The sequence below is a fragment of the Camelus bactrianus genome, chromosome 32 (assembly GCF_048773025.1).
Source record: "Camelus bactrianus isolate YW-2024 breed Bactrian camel chromosome 32, ASM4877302v1, whole genome shotgun sequence".
Taxonomy (NCBI): Eukaryota; Metazoa; Chordata; class Mammalia; order Artiodactyla; family Camelidae; genus Camelus; species Camelus bactrianus.
In genome coordinates, this window is record NC_133570.1 from 22,140,188 (window position 1) to 22,165,870 (window position 25,683).

General features: G+C 53.2%; 1 protein-coding gene across 2 annotated transcripts; it reads left to right on the top strand.

The window, feature by feature from the left end:
• Positions 1–80: 80 nt before the first annotated feature.
• On the top strand, positions 81–24,761 carry UPB1 (beta-ureidopropionase 1). 2 transcript variants are annotated; one of them, XM_074355995.1, is made up of 11 exons: positions 81–306; positions 6,004–6,175; positions 7,368–7,455; positions 11,685–11,779; positions 14,579–14,740; positions 16,320–16,489; positions 19,122–19,232; positions 20,426–20,507; positions 21,421–21,463; positions 22,569–22,723; positions 24,426–24,761. In XM_074355995.1, exons 1-11 carry the CDS (start codon positions 203–205, stop codon positions 24,507–24,509), a joined length of 1,266 nt encoding a protein of 421 aa, XP_074212096.1. In that variant the 5' UTR covers positions 81–202; the 3' UTR covers positions 24,510–24,761. The 2 variants fall into 2 exon arrangements, with proteins under 2 accessions (XP_074212096.1, XP_010953738.1); XM_010955436.3 differs by lacking the exon at positions 19,122–19,232 and having other exon boundaries at positions 82–306.
• The last annotated feature ends 922 nt before the right edge of the window (positions 24,762–25,683 follow it).

The window sequence follows — 25,683 nt, forward strand, 5'->3', positions numbered from 1 at the left end:
GGGAGCGCTGATTGGCTGCGCGCGGAGGAGGTGCGAGGAGGGGGTGTGTCCCCAAGTGAGGCCTTGAAGGGCCCACGGCACCCGGAGCAGAGGGGAGGGCGCGTGCGCGGCCCTGGCCACCGACTCTTCCGCCTCCTCCTCGCGGGGACAAAGGGCAGGCAGGCTGTGTGGGTCTGGACATCGGCACTTGCGGACTCCAGCCATGGCCGGGGCTGAATGGGAGTCGCTGGAGCAGTGCTTGGAGAAGAACCTGCCACTCGCAGACCTGCGGGAGGTCAAACGTATTCTCTATGGCAAGGAGACCAGGTGTGGGGGTCCGGAGATTGGGGAGGGGGGACCATGGGGCCAGCAGGTGTGGGTCCGGGGGACCAGGCAGAGTGCTTCAGGATCTGAAGGGCTCCTTGGGGGCAGGGGCGAAGACCTGAGTGGGTGAGCAGAGACCCTGGGAGGTCTAGATGTGATGGCTCTGTGACCTCAGATTGCACAACCCGGAATGACCTTTATAACCTACTTGCCCCAGCTGCTCGGAGGAAAAGGACGGTTTTAACTCTTTGTGCTTTCTCTGTCCCAGCCTCCAGTGACCAGCTTCTTTCCGAGACCAGGTCTGTCCCCTGGGTGTCTGTCTGGGTCTGTACCTTCAGCCAGAGCTCCCAGCAGGTCCATTGTCCAGTCCCAGCACCCCCTTCCTGCAGTGTCCTAGCCTCTGGTGTATCCTTGCAGGTAGAGGCCTCTCAATCGGGTTGGCGAAGGAACTTTTTCAGCTGGCAAGTCACCGGAGTTGGTTACCATGCCTGGCGTACATGTTTTCCCCTCCCAGCGAGTTGTGTGCCTCATAGGCTGTTCTGAGGGCAGCGCACTGCTGGACGCTAGGTCAGCAGAGCTGGAAGACACTTGCCCTTCCACTCTTGTTTCTCTTCAATTCCCTGTCCTCAAAGCAACCAGAAAACGGAAATCCTATGTTGTTGCTCCTTTGCTTAAAACTCTATAAAGGATTCCCACAGCCCTTAGAATGAAATCCAAACTGTGACCCCATGAAGCTCCTAATTAAATGTCCATCCACTTTCTGGCTCATTTGCGGACTCCCCCAATCCACCTGGACTGTGTGCTCCTGACCTTGTGGCAGTGACCCAGAGGCAGGAACTTGAAACTCGAGAGTATTGATTGGACCAGGGGTTCCCAGCCACCTGCGGATGTGGAGTTACTGCAGGGAGGCCAGGCCTTAGAGTCACAGGTGTTTTCACAGCTAGTTGATGGTAGAAGTAGAACAGCTGCCTTTCCGGGTGGGCGTGGTACGGAACCTTGTCAAAAAGGGCCCTTCATACCCAAAGAGGGGTCCCGGGACTGGATGACCTTGAAGGCCCCTCCAGTGCATGTGTTTTGGATTACTGCTTTCCATCTGCAAAGGCTCATCTCGGGGGAAAACCTCTTAGAGTTGAGGCTCCCAAAGAAGGTGTCTTAAAGCAAGGGGTGTCTCAGGGAATGGGTTGGTTTAAGAGTGAGATGGGCATATTCTCCTGGGAAAAGACAGAGAGAGCTCGTGGGTGTCAGGGAGAGTCTTAGGAAAAGAGAAATAAATTTCCCACGTAGGGCAACTGGCTGGAACCCATTCTAAAGTTCAGGGCGAGGACTGCCGTGTGAAGGACTTTGTGTGCACATTTGGATCGTTCCTGAGTGGGGAGGGATTGGAATGGGTGGTCTGATAATCAGTGAGCGCCAGGCCTCTTCCTGGGGCTTGGTTCACAATAACTAGGTAAGCGGTTCCCCTTTTCCATTCTCCTTCCTGTTCTCTTTTCTTGGTTCTCTTCCATGCAACACTGAGCCCTTCCAGGCTTTACCTCTAGGGTATAAACCTTTCTGTTGCTCAGTCCTTGTGATTGGGTGCGATTTGGCTATGAACAGATTGCAAAGTGAAGATACTGAATTTGTCACTTAAAAACTTCTCCCGTCCACTCCTGACCCCTGACCTGGAACGTGGCCGCCTCTACAAAGGCCGGGTGGATCTCAGCCCCTCCTCTGGTCTCCCCCTGCACTCCACATGAGACCAGCTTCTCTCCCAACTACTTGCTGTGCCCAACACAAAGACGATGCTTAGTAACTGTTTGCTAAGTAAATGAGCTAAATGGGCCTTTGCCTGTGCCAGACAGATGAAATCCCCAGAGAATATCGACTCTCGATTTTAAAACAGCCAGAACCAAGAAGCATTTATTCACTCGACACACATTTACTGAGTGTTTATTTTTGTCTTGGGCACGAGGAGTACAAGGATGAGTTAGCCGTGGTTCCTGCCCTCGAGGTGCTTTTTGTCTTTTGATGGTTTGTTCTATGTCACGAGAGGACGCAAGAAGAGCTGGAGAGAGTACATGAACAGGCTTGGGGGCAGGTCAGGAAGGCTTCCCAGGGGCGCCAGCTTGAGCTGCAGCCTGAAGGAGATGGAGGAGTTGGTTTGGGGACAGGGAGGGCTCAGGTACTCCAGGCCAAGGTAAACACCAGGGGACATGCCCATTTGGGGGCCATGGGTATAGAGTGCTGGGGGCATTGCCCAAGAGCAGAGGCAGGAATGGTTGGGGTGGATGCTGAGAAAGTGGGATTTGTCCTGATGGTAATGGAGCCTTCAGAAAATTTGTCAAGGCCAGATGAAAGATGAGGAAGCCTAAGACAGACAGAGTGCCTGTGGGTAGAGAGGAAGAAGGTTCCAGAAGTCTGGATAACTAGACTGGTGGAGGAGGTGAGGGTGGTGCTGGCTTCAGGCTGGTGCGTTCACTTGTTGAGGAGCAGCTTTGGGGAGGGCTGATGAGTGGAGCTGGGGGTGCTGTAACAAATTACCACACACTGGGTGGCTTAAGCAAAAAGAAATTTATTCTCATGGTTCTGAAGACCAGAAGTACACAATCAAGGTGTCGGCAGGGCCACAGCCTTCCAAAGGTTCTGGGGGAGAATCCTTCCATGCCTTTCCTAGTTTCTGGTGGCTTCTGGACCCTTGGCTTGTCACATAATCACTCCAATCTCTGCCTCTGTCTTCACGTGGTCTTTTTTCCCCCGCGTCTCTCCTCTGGACGTCTCATAAGAATACCCATTACTGGATTTAGGGGTCACCCGGATAATCCAGGAGGATCTTATCTTGAGATCCTTAATTACATCAGCAAAGATTCTTTTTCCAAATAAGGTCCCATCCACAGGTTCTGGGCATTAGGACATGGACGTATCTTCGGTGAGGGGCACAATTCAGCTCACTACAGAGGTGGGCGTCAGGGTCAGGGGGGAGGCTGGGCTTGGGATTGCCCTAGAGGAGGTCATTCCAGGTGGCAGAGTGGGTGCAGAGTAGCAGTCTAGGGAACCCAGTGTTAAAAGGGGCAGAGGAGGTGGAGATTTTGTGGGAGACTCCAGAGGTAAGATTCAGGGATGGAGGACCCCTAGGGCCAGTGGGGAGGATGCTGAGTGGGACAGGGACAGACCTCAGGAAGGTCTGAAGGATGAGGACAGCAGGGAGGCCACTGGCTTTAGCAACCAGAAGGCTCGTGATTCCGGAACAAGAGGGGCCTGTGTAGAGCACACACCCCTTCTTTCTTTTTTTCCTGGTATTTTAATGGGAGAGACTCAAGCAGCTATCATGATGGATGTGGAAGGTCTGCAGGAGATGGGGAGAGACGTCCAAGGTGTGCATGTTGTTAAGTGAAAAAGGCTCGTGAATGGAAGAGCCGCACATGCAGAAGGATGCCTTTGCCTGTGTAACGCACACGCGTGTAGAAAAATACTGGAAAGACTTAACATTGTTAAGGGGGTCACGTCTGAGGTTCTGAACTGGGCTTGGGGTGGGTGGAGGGGAACTCATTTTACATTTGTTGCCTTCTCCACTGTTAGATTTTTTCCCCGGTGAGCATGTGTTTCTTTTGTAACAAAGCTCCGGTTTAATTATTTAAAACGCTGATGGTAAAGAGCCATTAGAAGGGAAAGAGAAGTTCCAGGAGCGAGAGGCTGCCAGGGAAGCCAGGGCTGGGCTCCCTTGGGTGAGGTCTGCCTTGACCCCATGAAAGAGGCGGGGAGCTGGGGGCAGGGCCGGAGGGTGTGTTGGGGCCGGGACAGGAAATGATGGACTTCTCTCCTTGAAGTTGGAGGTGAGGCCACCAGGGCTGGGGGCTTAGTACCAGGATAAGGGGCAAAGAGGTAGAGAGGCAGCTATAGGGACCAGGGGAGGGTTGGGGACAGCACGGAGCCCCCTCCCCTCGCCGTGTGAGGTTGCAGCCCATTTGCTTGTCCCCGCCCCTCCTGGGCTGTGGCTGGCCGGTGCCCAGCATCCCGGAGCAGAGCCTTTGTGGGGCACAGCACATGGTTAGGTGTGGGGCTCGAGGGCCGGCTGAGTTCTCCAGGATGAAGTGGGGCAGGGTTTGGTGATGGAAAGCCAGGAGAATGGGAGGAGGGGGAAACCTAAAGGTGGTGGCTAGACAGTGGGGTAGGGGGAGTGCTGAGGAGAGGTGGAGCCCAGAAGGCAGGTGGGGCAGCCTGGCCTGCTTGGCTGCAGCCTAGGAGAAGAGTGCCCACAGGGAGCTGGCGGGTAGGGGTGGGAACAGAGGCAGGGAGGTCGTGCATCGTGGAATAGCTGGCTGATGGTTGATGGTGGAAAGATGGGGCAAGCAGACAGCTATAGGCAGTGGATGGGGAGAGATGGCTGGAGGCTGAAGGACCCCTTCCAGGTGATGGTTCCAGCTGGACTTGCGAACCCGAGACAAGAGCCCTTCCACCTGGGGGAAGGCTGCAGGCGGAGCACCGGGCTCACCAGGCCACTCCCAAGGGCAGCCCGGCCTAAGGGGAGGCAGACAGAGCCCTCCTCCCCAACCTGCCCACCAGGTGACTTGTCCTGGGGAGGGCGAGCTTCCTCCTGCAGGCGGGACAGCCTCTGAGGCAGCGGAAGGTGTGGTGTGGGCACTGCTGCTATTTCTAACCTGCTGAGGCTCACGGAACCCTGCCTAGTTGAAAAGCAGGCTGATTGTCAGGGGCGGAACCCAGCTCAGAGCTGTCAGGGCCATCACCGGGAAACCGCCTGGCAGGGGGCGGTGGCAGGGGGCTCGGGCTGACAGGGCTGTGATTTTGAAAGAGACATCTTTAAGAAAGTGATTTAAAGTAGGAGAGAAATATTATTAGATAATGGCTGTCAGGTTATTTTTTGATGCATTCTCTGGGTATTTCATAACCATCATGGCCCTAGATGGTGAGGCCTTCCTAGCTGGGGCCACGTCCTGTCCTCCTTGCAGATTTCACCTCTGGGTCGGCACAGACCACATGTCAGAAGTTTGCCATTTGGTCCATGGTCACGTTAGTGGGAGGTTTTTATAAATAATCCACTTGCTTTTGTTAATAAACAACAAAGCAAGATGAGCCTTTTGGCCTTTGGTCTGGACACCGGGGCCCCACCAGGCCCACCCAGCACCAGGCGTGCAGCTGCCCCCTCCCCTGGCAGGAGCAGCAGGACAGGGCGGTGGGGGTCACCAGAGACTCGAAATCCTTAATGGCAGTGGCCCCAGGACCCTCTGTCCACCTGTCAGTCCTGGCCTCTCCACCCAGCCGGCTCTTACCCTCCTTCTCAGCACACAGCCAGGCCCCAGGCTCAGTGGTGCACAGATGTTTTGGGGAATCCATTCCCTCTCTCCTGAGGTGACTGCTGAGACATTCATTCCACACCCCCCCTCACCGTGATTTCAGCAACTCACAACTAGTTTCCCTGCCACCCCTTCCCCGCTGCCTCCCTGCCAGGCCTGACCACGTCCCCCTCCCCACTCAGGTCTCCCAGGTGACAGTGACTATCAGGCTGGGTCCACTCTCCACCAGCCAGATCCTCCTTCCTCCTGGCCCAGCCCCAGCCTCCCCGATGTGGACTGCTTCCTGCTTTGTGTGCCTTCCTGCCAGGATGCCCCCTCCTCTCCACTGGCTGAAGGACTCCAGATGTGTGGGGGAACTCTTAAATGCAGCAGACCTGTTGCAAATCTCCCCTCTTCTTTCCTGCCCATTTAGGGAGCTCCACCTGCCCAGTGGGGCTTTCGAAGCTGCCTCCAAAGGGGACTTTGAGCTGCGGGGCTATGGCTTTGAGGCCGCTGAGGAGCAGCAGAGGCGGCCCCGGATCGTGCGCGTGGGGCTAGTTCAGAACAGAACCCCCCTCCCCGCCGACACCCCTGTGGTGAAACAGGTTTGGCCTCTTTTGACCATAAATACATAAATGGGCAGTGGCCCCCTCAGTGTTTTGAACACGAGCACAGTCCCCAACCGGCTGCTTACTCCAGGCCCCCAGGCACGTCGAGGGGTCACCCAAGCACTTCTGCCCCGGCTGCCCCCTGCCCTCCAGCATGTCCTTTGTCTTCTTCCCTCCGGGCTCCTACCCTTCCTCTCACTCCTCACTGTTCACCCCACCTCCCCACCTCTCTCTCCTGTGTATGAGCTCAGGTCCCACTGAGCAGTTGGAAGGATGCCCTTTTGGCCGGCTCACGTGCTCTCCGTGGAGCTCTGTCTCTCGGGCTCCAGCCAGCACACACCAGTCAGCACCTGTCTGTCCCATGTGTTCCTCTGCCTCGATCCTAAGCCCTAAGCGAGGGACTCACTCTCCCCAAGCATCTGCCAGACAGCGGTGTCTGCAAGGTTGTGGAATACACAGGCATTCGCTTGTGACCTTGCAGTTACTATAAACGTGACCGCATCCTGCATTTCCCTGAAGAAACTTGCCACCACCATACATACTTTTCACCACACTCCTCCGGCTGCTCAGACTCTCAAGGCCCTCTCTGCACAGGTTTTCTCAGAATTCAGCATGCTTGAGAATTCTTAGGGATCCTCAAGAAACCAAAGGTCAGCTGGATTCCAGGTCGGGCGCTGCCTCATCTTCACGTTGGTTGTCCCTTCGCTTTTGTTGGGTTACTTTTTGCCTCTGCATTAGTCGGTTGGGAGTATGTCTCCTTGACCGTCCCAGCTTGTCAGGCCATCAGGGGCAGGAATGCTGTCCTCAGCTCCCCCCGCCCCCCACCCCAGCACCTTGAAGTATGCTGTCCGCCCCCAGCAAACACCCGTGGAGCCCTGGTGCACAGTCCCTCGGGGGAGACGGAGCATCGTGAAGCGCTGGTCTCTCTGGGTCTTCAGCCTGGTTCCTCTGGTCTTTATTTGAACAGACATTTCTCGGAATGTCTCCTGGGAGCCAGAAGCCATGTTGAGGACACAGAGACTTTGAGGACACACTCCTCCTGCTCCCACGATGCTCCCTCCCTCCTGATCCTCTTGCAGCTGGCTGGGACAGGGAGGGTTTTGCTCCACAGGTGTTGAAATGAGTTCTAAAAAATGGTCTCAACCACTAGAACGAAATGGGTTCTAATCCTTGCTTTTGAAATTGCCAGGTCACTGCCCTTCACAGACGCATCGAGGCCATCACAGAGGTGGCTGCCACGTGTGGAGTCAACATCATCTGTTTCCAGGAAGCGTGGAGTAAGTCCGTCCTGGGGTGCTTTCCCTGCCACCTCCAAACAGTGCTGACATGTCCCTGTCACCAAGAATGTCTACTATCTGATTTCTTAAAAATCTCCTTTCTTTTCTCATTCATTGAAAGGTTTTTGGTCCACAACACCAGAAACCCAGGAGTGCCTTTAGTGCCATTTCGTGGGATTTCAGGAAAGAACACAGGTGTGCATCCAGCCTGCCACCTGTACCCAGGAGTTCATTGTTACACGTGTCCTGCCACTCTCGGGTGACACTTTGAATTTGTCTATCTCTTCCATTAGACTGTAAGCTCCACGTGGCCAGTGCCTGGATGTTGTTTATTTTTCCCATCCCAATCCCCATCCCTGTTTTTTTAACGTTAAAAATTTTTATTGTAAAATATGTGTACTATTTATCGCTGTTGGTAAGCATACAATTCAGCAACATTAAATACATGTGCGAGGTTGTGTGACCATCACTACTATCTGTACCTAGACTTCTTCATCACCTCTCGCCCAAAACTCTGTCCTCATCTCACAGGAACCTCCCCTTCCTCTCTCACCCCTGATAACCTCTATTCTACTGTCTGTCTCTCTGATTTGACTACTTCTGCCCCTACTTTTGTACCTCATATAAGTAGAATGCTGCCGGATTTGGTCTTTTGTGTCTGACTTGCTTCACTGACAGTAATGTTTTCAAGGTCTATCTGGTTGCACGTGTCAGAATGTCCTCCCTTTTATGGCTGCATAGTATTCCATTGCTTGGTTGGACCACATAGTGTTTATTCTTTCCACTACCCTCATTTTGTCTTTAGTGGCTTGAATAATCGCTGGTACATGGCAGACACTAAAAAAATACTTATTGGATAGTTTAACCAACTTCTTCCCTTTCTAGCATCTGGAAAACTCCCACTCAGCCATCAGGGCCTAGTACAGATACCATCTCCTTTGGGGGGCCCTTTGGACTCCCCTGCACAGAACTGAGCACTTTTTGGTGTCTCACAGCCACACCAGGTCAAGGATCAGCTCCTCGTCCAGGCTGGCAGCTTCTGAGGGCAGAGCTGGGTCTCAGTGTGGAGCCCAACTCTCTGAGGGCTAGTTCAAAGAATGGGGAACCCCCTTCTCCTCGAATTTGAACTTTGTAGTTCAAAGTTCAACAGGGAGGGTTTTGCTCCACAGGTGTTGAAATGAGTTCTAAAAAATGGTCTCAACCACTAGAACGGAAGTTGGAACTTTGTAGCCGGTCTCCCCCAACCTCCCTTCCACCTGCTTCTTTTGAAAGTTTGTTTACAATATAGCGGTTGTGAAAACAGGAAAAGAAGCCATTAAAATGGAAATGGAGAAATTTGGAGCGCTTAGCAACATGAAAATGAAATCGGAAAGGGAGGTTTTATTCTCTTGGGGCATTTGAGTCTCTCCTAATGCTCTAAAAGCTGAGAGTGAATGGTCATTAAGAATCTTTTTTTTGTTTGTTGTTATCAACAGCTTTCTTGTTGACTTCCTTAAAATAGCTCATCCTCTTTGCCAAAGGAGCCTGGGGAGGCTTGAGCCCAATGCCAAGGCCCCTGGGACTGTGGCTGGCAGAGCCTGCTGCCCACTTATCTGCCCCTGTGGCCACCGCGGCTGAGATGGTGGTGGTACCGCTGCAGCACCGGGCTTCTGGGACTGGAAGGAATTGGGAGGCGGATGCTTCTCTTCCTCCTCTGAGGAGTGAGGAGAGTCACACCGACTTTGCAGGGGGATCAGGGACAAGCTGCCTATTACCGGGCCTAGCACTGTGCTGGGCGCATGGCCCATGCTGGGGAAAGGTTGGTTACAGTCATGGTAAAAGAGGCCACATGCCCATACGGCGACCAGTTGCATCCTCACCAGCCACATTGCACAGCTTCCCACAGACCTGCCCTGCAGGTTGGTCAGTTTCAGGGCGACAGGCACAGTAGCAGGCGTCTGGAAACATCCCTTAGGCTGATCCCCCTGAAAGTAATGGACTTGGTTACTGGGAGGAGGAAGATCTAGAAAGAACAGTTGTCCCTCTGAGTCCACGGGGATTGGTTCCAGGACCCCTGCAGATACCAGACTCCGGGGAGGCTCAAGTCCCTCATAGAAAATGGTGAAGTATTTGCATATAATCTGTGCACATCCTCCTGTATATCTTAATGCATTTTATTTAATTTTTTATTTAAAAAAATTTTTTAAATTGAAGTACAGTCAGTTACGATGTGTCGATTTCTGGTGTACAGCACAATGTCCCAGTCGTTCATATACATACATATATTCGTTTTCATATTCTTTTTTATTAGAGGTTATTACAAGATATTGAATGTAATTCCCCATGCTGTACAGAATAAATTTGGTTTTTTTTAATCTATTTTTATATATAGTAGTTAACATTTGCAAATCTCGAACTTCCAAATTTATCCCTTCCCACACTAACTTTAAATCTTTAAATCATCTGTAGGTCACCTGTAATACCTAGTATGGTATGAAAGCCAAGTAAATAGTTGCCTGTGTGTGGCAAATTCAAGTTCTGCTTTTTGGAACTTTGTGGAATTTTTTTTTTCCAAATATTTTCCACCCACGGTTGGGGGAACCTGTGGAGGACCAGCTGTATACAGAATTGGTCCAAACAAGGAATTCAGGGCTCCAAATCAAGAAGAAAAAGACAAACAGCCTGGCAGGAAGTGGGCAAAGGAGAGAAGATCGCCTGGAGAATGAATCCAGAAAGGGCTGTGACCATGTGCCAGGTGCTCCCCCTCACTGGTGATACGGGAAACATGTATTTAATCCCAGTGAGATCCCAGCTCGCACCATTGGACTGGTGGATGTGAAAGAATGTGACTGAAGCTGCAGAGCAATGGAACACACTCAGCCGGAGGCCCCTGGTGCCCCCCCATTTCAGTCCCCTCCACCCCCACAAAGGACCACCACTGAGAACCTGGGGGGGTTGTGTAAGGCTCTCTGAATTGTTGCTACGTGTATATGTACCTGCTATTTGGGGGGGAAAAAAAGCAAGCAAAGGGGGCAGGTACAGCTCAGTGGTAGAGCATGTGCTCAGCATGCACGAGGTCCTGGGCTCAATCCCAGTACCTCCATTAAAATAAACAAACAAACAAACAAACAAACCTAATTACCACTCCCCCCCAAAAAAAAACCCACACAGAAAGCAAGCAAGCAAAAACCAGTGAGTTGGATGAAATTTCCTATTGAGTGAGTTGCCCCTGGTGGCATCTAGCCAGAGATCACAGAAATAATGCTTTCATCCCTGGGAAGTGCTCGGCACATTTAGTGGTTCCCAAACTTCTGATGAGGGTCATTAAATGAATGGCTTTTCTTGTTTCTGAAGAAGTGTCTTGGTCCCTGGGAGGAGGAGCATTCCTATGTTGAGGTGCGAGGGTCCCAGTGGCCCTCTGACACTTTACCCAAGGAGCCTTGGCCCTGCTCTTACCAACCTGCAGATTAGCCAGCAGCTCAGGATCTGCTGGTTGGAAACGGTTTCTGGCTGTAAATTTTGCAAAAAATTTTTAACATATATATGTATTATTTTAATTGTGGTAAAATAGATATAACGTAAAACAGACCATTTTAGCCGTTTTTAAGGGTATGGTTCTGTAGCATCAAGTACATTCACGTCAGGTGTTACCACCACCACCATCCACCTCCAGAACTTTTCCATCTTCCAAACTGACACTCTGTCTCCATGAAACAACAGCTCCTTGTTCTCCCCTCCCCCAGCCTCTGGCCCCCACCCTCCTACTTTCTGCCTCTATGAATTTGCCTGTCCTTGGATCCCCCTGCAAGTCAAATCACACAACAGTTGTCCTTTTGTGACCGGCTTCTTTCACTGAGCATCACGTCTTAAAGGTTCACCCATATCTTGGCAAGTGTCAGGGTTTCCTTCTTTTTTAAGGCTGAATAATGTTCCATCAGATTTTGTTTATCTGTTCATCCATCAGTGGACACCTGGGTCCTTTCCATCTTTTGGCTGCTGTGAACCATGCGGCTGTGAACATGGGTGTGCAAGGGTCTGTTCCGATTTCTGCTGTGACTGCCTTTAAGAGTGTAGGAAGGGCATCTGGTCTCGTCCTCATTTTACCTTGAAGTTTCAAAGGGCAGAGCCTGCCTGGCATCCACAGCCGGGGACGGGACTTGGGGCTGTGTTCTTCTGTGGGGACCTCCCCCCCACCAGGTTGAGGAGCCCCCCTCCTTGGATATAATTCTGATCTCTCTCCTCTCCAACAGCGATGCCCTTTGCTTTCTGTACGAGAGAGAGGCTTCCATGGACGGAGTTTGCCGAGTCGGCAGAGGACGGACCCACCATCAGATTCTGCCAGGAGGTAGGACGGTCACTGCTGCTCTAGCAGCTGAACGTGTGCGGGTCACAGAGCATGGCCACACTGCCGTGGGTGGCCCTTCTCCATGGAAAAGGCACCCAGGTGGCTCTTGTTTTGCCAGATAAGAATATTTACTTCCCTTTTTTTTTTTCCGTGTACTTAAAATCATAGAGTTTCAGAGCCAGAAGGGCCCTTAATGGCTTTTTGAGTGAGGGAGCTGCAGCCCAGAGAGTGGGGCGGGGCTGGGAGTGACCCCCACAGTAGGGGCGGCAGCTGACAGGTGGCTGAGCTGGCACCTGGGGACCAGGGGCAAGGTCAGTCCTTGCCCAGATCTCTGCTACCCCACTTGCTCTTTGCCTGAGTTCCAAAAGCATCTCCGTGTGGCCTGTCTCATTTTCCCTATTAAACCCTCATACTTGGTGTTAGATGACCCCATCAATGTGGCTTGTCTCGGAGAGGCCAGTGCATGGAGGCAGAGAGCAGAGGAGCGGTTGCCAGGGGCTGGGCGGGGAGAGGGGATGTGGCAAGACGGTTCGGGGTTTCCGTATGAGGTGATGAAAATGTTCTAACATTGGGTTGTGGTGATGGTTGTGCAGCTCTGAATGTACTGAAAACCACCGAGTGGCACGCTTTGATAGAATGAACTTTATGCTGTATGAACTATCTCTTAATATAGAAGTCCTCTGAAAACCCCACTATGTTCCAAGAGGTTACGAATGGTAACTTATCCTTATTCTCAACTTGAGCAAAAGAACCCCTGTCGTTTCTCCCTGCCCTACTTCAGAATCGATTCACGTATGGAGGAGTTTTCTGAGCAGAGTCGTGATCATGGTGATTCTATGAGCCGTGAGTAGTCCGTGCAAACGTCTGCTCTCGGGCTGTAGGGGAAAGCCTCTCATTCACCAGGTGTTGATTCTTGTGCTGTGAAAAAAGAGGAAGGGGACCAGCCAAGAAGTGATGATGTGCCTGAACTGGGTGGGAGGAGGAGGAGAGGAAGGTGGGAATCAGAGCTGGTCCCGGGGATACCTGTATGCATTGAGGCGCCTGGGACCACGGCCGCCCTCATGTGGCTCATAGCATCCCCCTGCCCGCCATGCCTTCCCTCTCCGGTCTTTCAGGCCTCTCATCCTGGTCACCAGGTGCTGAAGTTCTTAGAAACAAAGAGAATTTGGTGTCCACAAGTCTGATGTGGATTTGTTCTAGGTTTTGTGTTTTGTTTTGTTTTTTTTTAATAGATGAGATGTATGATGATCTTTTTTCCTTTTTTGTGGTAATAAAAAAAAGCATATAAAACTTAGCACCTTAACTATTTTCAAGGGTACAATTCACTCATGTTAAGTACCATGTTAAGTTCACCTTGCTGGGCTGCAGACCTCCAGGACGGTTTCATCTCATAAATCGAAACCCGAAACCCATGGAATAACTTCCCTCCACCCCCAGCTGCTGGGAACCAGCATCCCACTTTTTGTTTCTATGAATTTGACCACTTTAGAGACCTCACATAAGTGGGGTCCTGCAGTATTTGTCCTTTGGGACTGGCTTATTTCACTTGGCACAGAGTCTACAGCGTTATCCATGTCAGGGATTTCCCTGTTTGCTTTTTTTATTGAACTGTAGTTGCTTTACAGTGTTCAGGTGGACAGCAAAATGATTCAGTTATACACACACACACACACACATAATTTTTCAGATTCTTTTCCATTATAGTTTATTACAAGGTATTGAGTATAGTTCCCCATGCTATACAGTAGGACCTCGTTTTTTACAGGATTTCCTTTTTTAAGGCTGAATAATACTCCACTGCATGTATACACCACACTTGGTTTACCCATCGTCCACGGATGGGTGTTGGGGTTGCTTCCACCTTTTGGCTGTCATTGCAGTGCTGCTGGGAACATGGGTGGGGAACTCTCACTCCCAGAGTCTTGCCTGCATTTGTGCACGGTTGCAGGTCAAATGGTAGCTCTGTGTTTAACTCCTCGAGGAACGTGGCATTGCTTACGTTCCCACTGGCAGTTTACGAAGGTTCCAGTTTCTCCACATCCTTGTCAACGCTTGTCATCCTCTCTTTGTTTTGTTATTGCCTCTGGGTCTGCAGGTCTGTGGGAAGTGGCATCATATCTTGCTTTTATTTTATTTGTATTGTAGGGTCTGTGCTCTTGGGATAGGACTCTCGGAGTTGGAATATGAAGGTCTTTGGACTCTGTGTACCCTTTAGAATTGGAAAGTCAGCCCTCTCCACACTAAAAAGGTCCCCATATTTCAGTATGTCAAAAATCCTGATATAACGTCTACGTTCCCTCTCATTAGGGGTCCTAGGCTAACTGAAATGTCAAGTGATTGGATTAGACTAGAATTAGTTAAGCTTAGGCTGCTGAAGAATAGAGAATGCATTTCCCCTGTTAGCACAAACCTAGCATATAGTAAATGGTGAAGGAGATGAATAAATAATTATTCATTCTCATTTGTAGCAGAAAAAAAAAAAAAGACTACTTTTAATTCCTTTGGGCATATACCCAGAAGGGGAATCACAGGGTCATGTGGTCATTCTGGTTTTGACTTTTGAGGAATTGCCAGGCCGTTTCCCGCAGCGGCTGTACCGTTTTTACACTCTGCACAAGAATGCTGGTGATTCTTACTTAGCTGAGCTTGGGCGCTGGGACGGCGCTGGCATTTCATCCTCCGAAGCACCGATGCAGGGATGGTTCTGAGCCAGGTCTAGGTGTCTAGGAGGACCAGTGAGTTCTTGCATAAAAATTGAGGGCAGTCAGTTGGAAAGTGGGACTCCGTTGGTCTTTGCAGCTGGCGAGGAAGCACGACATGGTGGTGGTGTCCCCCATCCTGGAGCGAGACGCAGAGCACGGGGACGTTCTGTGGAACACGGCCGTGGTGATCTCCAACTCTGGAGCCATCCTGGGGAAGACCAGGAAGAACCACATCCCCAGGGTGGGCGACTTCAACGAGGTGAGCCATCCCTCAGGCCACCAGCCTGGCAGGAGCACGGCTGCGGTGCCAGGAGCCTCCCTGCTTTCCCTGTGTCACACAGGCAGGCGGGGCTCAGTGGGGTTCCCAGTGAGCCCCAAACACCTTCAGCACAGACAGTGGTTCCTTTTTTAATAAAACCTGACTTGGCTTCCTCGAATTCTTCTTTGAAGTAAGCAGTGTATAAATTAAAACAAACAACACACAAATGTGAAGTGACTCCCCCAGCCCCTTTGAGGCTTCGAGCTCCTTGCCCATCACTGTCCAGGCCTTGATGGGGGTGGAGGTCCTTGTCTGTGGCTCTCGTGGGGTCTGAGCCAGCCATGTCTGCGTGTCAGGTGACAGCGGGGAACGTGTGTCTGTGCACAGGTGTGTGTGCTGGGGCTTCGTGCCCATAATCAGGGTGTAAGTTGGGGGCCATTTTGATGGGCTAATGCCAGTTTGTGGGTGGTTAGGATGCAGGGAGGTGGACGTTTGAAGGAGGGAAGTGAGCTCACCTGGTGCCTAAGATGTCTGAACTTGATCTGCAGCAAGTACAGTTGCTCAGGAGGTGATGTCCCCCCCTTTGGCGCACTCCCTGACTGCAGGGGTCCCGGCCACGCTCAGGCAGACCAGAAAGGATGAGCAGAGCTAGCTCCAGTCCCCTGGGGAGAAAGAAGAACCCAGTGTTCCCCGGGGACAGCTGGAGGTGGGGGCGGGAAGACGTGTCCCTCACCTGTTTACCCTGAGGTTAATCTTTAGCTCCCTGCAGATGGCCACGGCCTTGTCTCAGCGCACCAGGATCCGCCCGATTTTCCACCCCATGTGCACGTCCTGGTTGCTGGCCGACCCTAGTGAATTTTGAAATTAAAGGGAGGAGGCGGAAGGCAGGGAGCAGATCTGTCTGGGATTCTGACCAGCACCCCTAGGGGGCAGGTGGAGCGGCGGGGCTGGCAGGACCATGTCTCACCTGCCTGCCCTGCAGGGCCGTCCTTGACCCCAGGCAGGATGCCCAGGGAGCTTTGTGGAGAAGGGCACTTTCCAAGTGTGATTCTAGTCTCAGACTGGCCTTCATGAGCGGGGCAGGCACATGCCCACCAGGCTATGTTGTGCCCCCCGAGCAGGGCGAGGGCGGCTCTGGACGAGCCGCCATTCCTTCTGCTCTGACACTCCTGCGGGGACAGGCGGTTGGTGAGGACACTGACCATCTTGTGTTCACACTGACCACACCTCAGCCTCTGGTTATACCAGGATTGAAACTTCACCCAAGTTTATCCTTGGAAGCAGGAAGTTGCGTTGGGGACTTTTTAACGTGTCACCAAAGAAATTGTGGGTAAATGCTCAAACCACAGTGACTCCTCCTTGGGTTGGCTTGTTGTTATCATGGCTGGGTTTTGGGGGATTTTGGTTCTTTTCAGCGGATTGAAATTTTGGAACTTAAGAGTCGAGTCATACCAGGAGTGTTCCTTTTGGAGTAGGGGTGGTATTTCTTTTTTCTTTTTTTTTTTTTTCTTCTGTTATGTCTAAGGAAAGGGAAACCCGACTGCTCAGAGGCACCCATGCATGACCCTGTGTCTTTCAGTCCACTTACTACATGGAGGGGAACCTGGGCCACCCCGTGTTCCAGACTCAGTTCGGGAGGATCGCCGTGAACATCTGCTACGGCCGGCACCACCCCCTCAACTGGCTCATGTACAGCGTCAATGGGGCCGAGATCATCTTCAACCCCTCGGCCACCGTCGGAGCGCTCAGGTCACTCAGCACGCGGGGGCATGGGGCGGCAGGGCTTGTGGGGCGTGGCGGCGCGCAGGTGTGGCCGCTAGGACGTCTGCCCCACCTGAACCCTGGGGTGGTATGTTGTATAGTTAACCTGCTTTTCCGGGAGGAAAACACTCAAAAGTCTCCATTATAGTCCCCCCCGAGGAGCTGCTCTCCTGGATGACATTGTCCTTTGCTGTGATGATGGGATGGTACTGATCCCTGCCCCCAGAGTCGTCAGGACTCAGAAAAGCTCCCCTTCCAAAGTGCCCAGAGCATAGGAGATGCCTGGCCATCGTCACCTCCCTCCTGTCACAGCTGAGCTCCTGGAGGAAGTGGAGGGGTGAAGACTTGGGATTCCTAAGGCTCGTGTCTGCAGGGTCCAGAGCACGAAGGGCAGACACTGGGGACAGGAGAAGGAGCCAACAAGGAGTCAAAGCTCCTCCTCTTGAGAGGGGCCTCAAGAGATTGGTCAGGTGGCTCCGAAACCTGTTTTTAACCAGACAAATGTTTTCTTCTTCTTTTTGTAAATGGAGGGACTGGGGATTGAATCCAGGACCTCATGCAAACTAAGCACGTGCTCGACCACTGAGCTATTCCCTACCCGCCAAGTGTGTTCTTCTTATAACACCTAATGCATGTGTGGGTGTTAGCCTCATCCTGGAAAAGACTGAGCAATTGCGATCAGGGCAGCGGATGGGGCCCTGGTGTGCCCGAGCCCCTGGGCAGCCCCGGCCTAACACTGACTCCTGGCAGGCGGGCTGTGATGACCCAGCATGACGGCACTTCGGTTGCTTCGCTCCTCCCCGAGCCGTTGGGTGGTTTCCAGTTTTGCGTCATCCACAAGTACCAGAGCCCTAGGAACTGTGTGCAGAGATCTGTCTCCCCAGCTCACTTCCTCCACAGTGGCCTTCCTGGCTCAGAGGTGCTGGCTCTCGCTCTCTGCCATGCTGCTGGCCTGCCGGGCGGGGCTGGGGGCCGGGGCCTGGGGGTCCCAGCCCCAGTGTGGGGGGAGCAGGGGCTAGTTCTGGTGGACAGCTTTGAGCTCCCTGTCGGCCACTCCTGCCCCTCTCATCCTCGCTCTCGGCGAACTTTCAGTCGAATTTCTTGTAAATGTCAGGAGGTGACGTTTACTTTACTTTTCTTTTAAGCACGGTGCCCCTTTCTCAAGAGTGGCATCCCTCAGCATTCTGTTCTATTACTGAGGCAGAACACAACCCTCTTGGCTACATCAGACCCGCCGACCTGTCTGCACGTGGAGGTCTTGTCTGTGTCCAGGGGACACTGTCCCACAGAAGGGGACAGTCACGTCACAGGTTTCCCCTCGGAGACTCTTCCTGGGCCTCCTGGCAGCATGGCCACTATGACAATGTCCGTTGGCGGTTGTGACAAAGGGTGATTCCTGGTCGTTCAGCCACAGGCCTGGGCAGAACCTCCTGCTGGCTGTGTGTAAGGCATTCAGCACACTCTGTCTCCCCGACATGGTCCCTGGATGAACCGGAAGCCAGTGCCCCGCTGGGCACAGCTGTGGCCTGGACTCAGAGGGCCACCTCCCTGACCAAGCACCCAATTAAGCAAACAGAAGCACCTCAACATGACACGCACACAACAGCTCACGTCCTCAGCTGCCTGTTAACGCTTATTAAAGATGCTCCATCTTCCTTCCTCAGCCAACAGTGGTCCAACTCCTGTCTTCCAAGGACCTGGTTCTGCAGGCAGTCGAAACACCAACAGGGCTCTCGGGAGCAATATGTTCCACCAGCTCCCTTGGTGTTCACACCCTCGACCAGATCATTGCGGTCTGAGAACCTTAGCCCCACGAGGCATCTGGGAGAGGAGGGGAAAGCTGCATGTGTAAAGCTGTTCATGGCAGCGTGATTTATAACAAGGAAAGGTAGGAGGGAGAGGGGTGCCTGGGTCAGGGGACTCCAGCCTGTCTCATCCATGGGTCATGGTGCAGCTACTAAAACAAGTCATCATGGAAGTGATGCAGCATCAGGACAGAGGCCCGTGAGCAAGGCGTTTCCAGGCTGGGGTCAGAACTCTGGGATTCTTTGCTAAGGATGGTCGTGGAGTGCGGAAAAATTACAACAGGTGGTTCACTAGGATGGTGGGATTCTGGGCAAGTTTCTTAAATGCTGGAGTCGGTGAGTGTTGTAAGCAGGATGCCAGACAAATCCCCACCAGCTACACATGAGCATCGGCTTCCAGAAGCATCCATCCCCTTCTCTGGCATCTCTGGCCTCCCATGTATCAGAGGCCCCCTCATACGCACACATGCACATGCTATGGTTTGGCAGGGTGACCTCATTTGGGGTTCTCCCCATCTGAAGCACCCAATAGAGACAAAGTGCTTTTTGATGAACTCAGTCACCCTGACCATCTGTGTGGCCGTGGGGGTCAGAGATTTCTGCCCTATCTGCATTACTCGGGAGCATGCCCTCCCACCCCTTGCTGCCTTTCACCTTCCCTCTGAGATTGTTTTTAGGGGATGTAGTTGTTTTTAGGGGAAATGAGGCCGATATCCCTGTACCCCCGCCAGGCTCTCTGCCGTCCCCACATGCCCCAGGCTCTCAGGAACCTTCCTGTCCCTCACTCATTGTGAGAGCCTCCTCTTTCTTGCCAGCTGTGGGTGTGAGTCCTGCACACTGCACCCTCCCTGGAGACCTGCAGGAAAGATGCTCTACAGCTCTCGCTCATCAACCGTCTGTTTAATTTCTGAAAATGTCATTGACGGGTGTGTTTCTGTAAAAATCCTTTCTTAAAAGTTTTGTCAGCTCGACTTAGCAGCTGGGGGGGCGAGTGGGGGGAAGCAGCAAAATGAGGCCCCTCAATCAAGCCTGTGATTTTTTTAAATCAGACTCGTGCCTCCTCCTGAGAATTAGGCTGGTGACAAGCACCCACCCACCCCTTCCACCTACTCGCTGGTTTAAACCAGGTGCACAGTGACAGGAAGAAAGATTCCAGGGCTTTCCGCTCCCCATCACTCAGTGTTTCTAAGTGGGCATTACGTCTATCAGTCCAGAACCCTAACGATGTTGTTCCTCAGACAAGAGACAATTAGTGATGAGCAGGCCTCCTGAATTCTGTGGCACGTTTTCCTTCCTGGGCTGGGAAAAGACAGGGTGTCCGGTTGGGGCGAAGTTTCCCACCGCGTCCCCTCCTTGGCAGGTGCTGGACTGAGAAAGGCCCGCAGCTCAGCTGTTCCTGTTGGGTGATTTCCTGGACCAGTAGGAGAACCAGGGCGCCTCTGCTTAGAGACCTGGTGGGGTTCAGAAGAGGAAAATGGAGGGCACTGGGAAATGGGGGCCAGCTGGGGGGAGGTGATGCCCGTGCAGAACTACCTCACCCCTAACCCCAACCTGAATCTTCAAACTGAAGATTGGCTCTGTTTGCTCAGGCCTGAAATCTGCCCCTTGGAGACTGGCTTTGAGGGCAGCAAAGCAGGGGGGTGGGGGGGTGGGGCAGGCAGTGAGAGCTTCCTCGGGAGGGAGGCACACAAGCCCCCGACCCCCCTGCTCCCTCCCACACACAACAGGTAAGGCTCTGCCCAGCCTGGAAGGTAGGTTCCCGACCCCACCAGGGAGGAGGGAGGAGGGAGGAGGGAGAAGTAGCCACGCACCTCCTCCTGCCCAGAAGCTTCACCAGCATGGCTGTCTGGTCTTGACGCCCTCCCTCTAAAGACGTTTTAGAAAAGGAAACTGAGTCAGGGCGAGGATTTGAGCCCAGGCTGCTTCTGCCTGCAGCAGGCCCTTTCCAAAAGGCTGCTCTGGCTTGAGCGTGGGCTGAACTGACAGGTTTGTGGGTATGGGGTCACCCATGAGCACAGAAAGTCTCTGGGCTGGCTGCCAGGCTACAACGAGGGGCCAAGCATCCACGGAGTCTGGCTGGGAAGTGGGCAACCTGGCTCCTCTCCTTCCTCTCTCACAGCGAGTCCCTGTGGCCCATCGAGGCCAGAAACGCAGCCATTGCCAATCACTGCTTCACCTGTGCCATCAATCGCGTGGGAGAGGTAAGTCCCTGAGGCCCGGGGATGGGGGGGCCTCGGGTGGGGTGGTGGGGAGACTCCTGCAGGGAGTGGGAACGAGTGCCTTTTCAGACCAGCAGAAGCCACAGTGGATGGAACCGCTGTGGCTGTGGCCCTGGTGGGGACACCTGGTGTCACCCCTCCTCTCCCTGCCCCCTCTCTGCCTGCAGGCCCCAGCTCCTAGGGTCCCCCAGGGAGGTGACTTGATCTGTTACTTGGAAAGCTATGACTGTCCTTCCCCTATCTTTGTCTGTTTTTGTTTTCAGCTGAAACCATTTTGAAAGGTCTCACCCCATCACCACCAAGTACCTAGTCTGTTCGCCCCGCTGGTGACCCCATGCACCACATGAGTCTGACTACAAACACCGTGTATTTGTTACATAACAATCCTCTTCCTCATTCTTATTAATCAGTGTCAAACTCTAATCAGAGCATCTGATCAGCCAGAGATAACCACAATCTCCACACTAAGTGGATCTCATTTTTGGCAACATAAAGAAACTCAGAGATTTAATTAGCCAAGCTCATCCCAGCTTGATGCACAGTTTCTATTAGGTTTCGGGGAAGATACTGAAAACCTGTGTGGACACCCCCTTGCTGCCTTTGCAGCCCCCGGGCTGGGCTTTGTGACTCCAGCAGGTGGCCCTCAGACACCACCCACAGCCCCAGCCACTCTGCCACGTCTTCCTCTTCTCCCAGCAGACGATCATCTCCCCAGAGGGGAAGTCTGGGTCCTCCCCTTGCTGGTCAGATTCCCCACTGGCCCATTGATTGTCTGGTTCAGGCCGGCCCTGGTCACTTGTAACTGTTTCTTAACCCACTTGCTCAGGGGCGGGTGCTGATAAGCATCTCAGCAGCGCCCCCTACAGGTGCATCTTACCTCGGTTTTCTTTCCCAGGAGCGCTTCCCGAACGAGTTTACCTCTGGGGACGGGAAGAAAGGTATGTTCCCTGAGTTGCCATGGGGCTTCTCTGTCTGCCCCCCAGACCATGTTTGCACACTTGGCATGTGGGAGCCTGACTGTGCCCTGGCGTGGACGGCAGTGACTGCCTCCTTCCCCGGAGGAAGATGGGGAAGGGATGGAGTCTGCTCCCTGGGACTGGGGTGAAGATGGGCCGAGGTGTGGGGCAGTCCTGGGGAGCGCCCTGAACTAGGGAGTGAGCCATCCACCCTGCAGACCTCACTGCCCCCTTCCTTGTCCTTGTCCACACCCCTCACCCCGGCTGTACAAGTGCCCCGAACCCAGTACAGATAACTTGGGTTACCAGAATCCACAGTTTGTTTTGATCTGAGAGCAGGTCCCACCTCACCTCTGCTAGGAATCTGCGACCTGCCCCCCTCCACTTCTCAGGCCAGGAATGTGGGAAGGAGGGGCCACCCCCTCACTGAGGAGGTGTCTGAACCATCTCAGGGCCAGTCCCCCTGGAAGCAGAGGGGGCAGAGGGGTCCATCTCCCAGAAAAGCACTTCCTGAAAGGGCTCCAGATTCCCCACTTGAGGCCTCGGGGACCCCCCCACCCCAAGTCTCCAGTTCCACCCGGGGTCCCTGCAGGGAAGTGAGGCCCACTGGGCACCTTCTGTGTCCAGGCCCCAGGTGGGCCCAGTGCAGGGCCCACCTGCCCTCTACACACCTTCTGTTACCCTGCTTTGTTGGTGAGGGGACCAAGGCTTGGGGGCGGGGTGAGGACACAGCTGGCAAGGCTAGTGATGGCAGGCCTCCCGCTCACCACGCGGGCCACCACAGGAAGCAGGTCACACAGGAAGCCCTTCAGAGCCATGCGACTCCCTTGGGCTGCAGTGGCTGATGCTGGAGCTAACACCTCTACAAGGGTGACCTTTAGAAAGGTTCTGGGGCAGAGGTGAGGGTGTTGAGGGTGACCTGCAGCCACCTGCTGGGCCTCCAGGACTGAGGAGGGAGGCAGGGGGGTCCTTGGGACCTTGAGCAGATGCTGGGGAGGGCAGTGGGGACCCTTTGTCCCAAGTGCCCCTCCGCAGAGTCCACCCGGGTCTGCATGAGCTCATGGGCCTTTCCTCTGCTCCTTCACAGCTCACCGGGACTTTGGTTACTTTTATGGCTCGAGCTACGTGGCAGCTCCCGATGGCAGCCGCACCCCTGGGCTGTCCCGCAACCAGGATGGGCTGCTGGTCACTGAGCTGGACCTCAACCTCTGCCGGCAGGTGAATGACATCTGGGGCTTCAAGGTGGGTCCCGAGCCCCTCCACTCCTCCATGAGGGGCCACCCTGCTCTCAGCGCTGGGAACCGCGCCTGCTGCTGGCCTCCGAGTTGACCAGAAGCCCAGTGTCTGCCTCCTCTGGGCCAGGCCTGGTGTGTGGGGGAGGAACCACTGGGTCAGACGATGCCCAGGCGGCAGGCCTCGATAAACGCTGCACTCATCTGATTTAGATTCTGGGCGCCTTTGAGCAAATTAATCTCAATTTCATTTGTCCAGAGAATAGAGTGGATTGGCCTGTCTAATCCTTTTTTCCTTTCTAGGCATTTGCACTTATCACAAGATAAATGTGCATGTCTGGCTCTGCCAGTGGCCGGGCCCCACAGTCCAGGCTCTGACAATGGAGGGAAGTGGGTCAGGCTGAGGAATGAAGTCCAGGCCTGCCTCTGCCACCACCTGGCCAGCCCCTTCTGCCCTGGCCTCACTCCCACTTGTAAAACCAGAGGCTGACGGCAAAGGTCCCAAGCCTTGGAGACCTGACATCCTGTGATACCACAGGAGTGTGAGTGCCCTCCTCCTGGAAGGGGGCACCGGCAGCCATGGCCTGGGACCCCCCAGAACACAGCATCTCATCAAGGATGCAAATGGAATTTGCTGTGTTCATGTCCGGCAGTATTTCTGCCAGCACAGCACTCATTTACATGCAAATCATACACACAGATGAACGTCACATTTTCACGACTGAATGACTTTGCCCAGCATGTCTGGGAGGAACCAGGGCTTCAGATCCAGTCAGATGTGGGCTCCAGGCCCCACTCCCCCATTTACGTGTGGATGGGTCCTTGGGCATGTCCTCTGTGTCCCAGGTTCTCGTCAGATAGACCAGGCATTGCCCACATGAATGTCTCCTGGAGAGGGGAGAGGAGAGGGCATAGCTCCGTGGGAGAGGGTGTGCTGAGCGTTCATGAGGTCCTGGGTTCAATTCCCAGTACCTCCATTAAAAAAATAAGTAAATAAATAAACCTAATTACCTCCCCCCCAAACAAAATAAACCAAACCAAAAAAAGAGAATCTCCTGGCTTGTCTCTCCTCCTGGGAAGCTAGATTAATGCAGGATTCCACAAAAATTAGAAGTTGGAACCAATAAATAGACTGTTTCCTCAGTAGTAATTTTTTGAAAGTGGAAGCCTTCCCAAGCTATGGTGATGGACATCAGCTCCTGTCAAGGCTTCGGAAAGGGGGAGGGAGGGTATGCCTGGGCGTGAGCGCCCTGGGTGGGCTTTACAGCCCCACCCCCAGCCTCCATCCATGTCCATGAGATGCCGCAGGGTGTGGACGGACCTCCAGAGCCGGGTGACCAGAGTGCAAATCCCGGCGACTCCACTCCTGGCTGGTGACCCAGAGCAGGCCATGCCCCTCTCTGGGCTGCAGAACAGCCTTCCTCCCTGCTGCCTCAGGGCGCCCACAGCTTCCTTCTGATGAACAGAGCACGGAGGTCTTCCAGCAGGAGGGGCTGGGGCGTGTGAGTCATCTGGGCATCCGTGATCCTCACCACAGAGCCTGAATTGGCGCCAGAAGGTCACACGGGGGTTGTGTCCCTACATCACAGTCTGAGATGGTCCTGATGCATTTCTGTCCCACGGCTGCTCCCTAGTGGCGGCAGGTGGTGGTGAGTAAATGAGGAAGTTGTGAAACCGGGAAACTCTAAAGTTACTCTGTGTTCTGCTTTCAGATGACTGGCAGATACGAGATGTATGCACAGGAGCTCGCCGAAGCTGTCAAACCCAACTACAGCCCCAATATTGTGAAAGAGTAGCTGCCTTCAGCCCCTGCGCACCAAGGAGGGCACCTCTGCCCACAGCAGATCAGACATGCACGAGGCTTCTGCATGTCCAAATTCTCTGCTGATGCCCTGACAACATTGCTGTCCAGATTGGTTTAAAAGTGCCCAGGAGTGATGGGGGCATGGCTCAGTGGTAGAGCATATGCTTAGCATGCATGAGGTCCTGGATTCAATCCCCAGTACCTCCATTAAAAAATAAATAAATTCAGTTAAACTTTAAAAATTTTTTTTAATTTAAAAATATTGGGAGGGGTTATAGCTCAGTGATAAAGCGCATGCTTAGCATGCACGAGGTCCTGGGTTCAATCCCCAGTACCTCCATTGGGAAAAAAAATTTTTAAGTGCCCAGATTGGGAGGGTCAAATGAGGAGTGATGGCTGAATGGGTGCAAGGTTTCCTTCTGGGCGGGTGATGAAGATGTTTTGGGGTGAGATAGAGATGATGATCACACAACATTGAGGTACTAAATCCATGGAATTGTTTACTTTGAAATGATTAACTTTATGTTACGTGAATTTAATTTTAAAAAAATTTTTTGTTATGTGGATTTAAAAAATGCAATTAGAGAAAATCCCAGGCACCAACCATGAAGACTGGTTTGAAGTTAGAAGGGTGGGATGCTTCAGTCCTGGGGGTCTGCTTCTCCATTTAGACTGTCAGGAACTTGAGGGTACGTGGGGCAGGGCACCACTGAGGGAGTGCATGAGCCGGACAGCTGTGGGCAGGGGGACGGTAACTGGAGGAGCCAGCTCGGCCGGGCTGCTGTCCCCAGTTATTTGATCAGATGCTAATCTGGGGAGGGCTGTGAAGGTATTTAGTGATGTGATTGAAGCCCATAACCAGCTAACTGAGCAAGTGAGATTATCCTAGATAATCCACATCGGCCTGATTCAACCATGAAAGGCCCTCAGAGCAGATCCGGGGTCCCCGGATGAAGGAGTAATTCTGCATGTGGACGGCAGCCTCAGCCCGTGCCTGAGTGCCAGGCACCCCATCCTGACGGCCTGCCCTCTGGACTTCAGGGTGGTCTGCCCAGCACCCACAATCAGGTAAAGCAATTCCTTGCAATGAATCCCATAATCTCTCTCCTACCATTTGTGCTTCTCTGCTGGACCCTGACTGATGCAGCTTCCGGTCCTGGAACTGG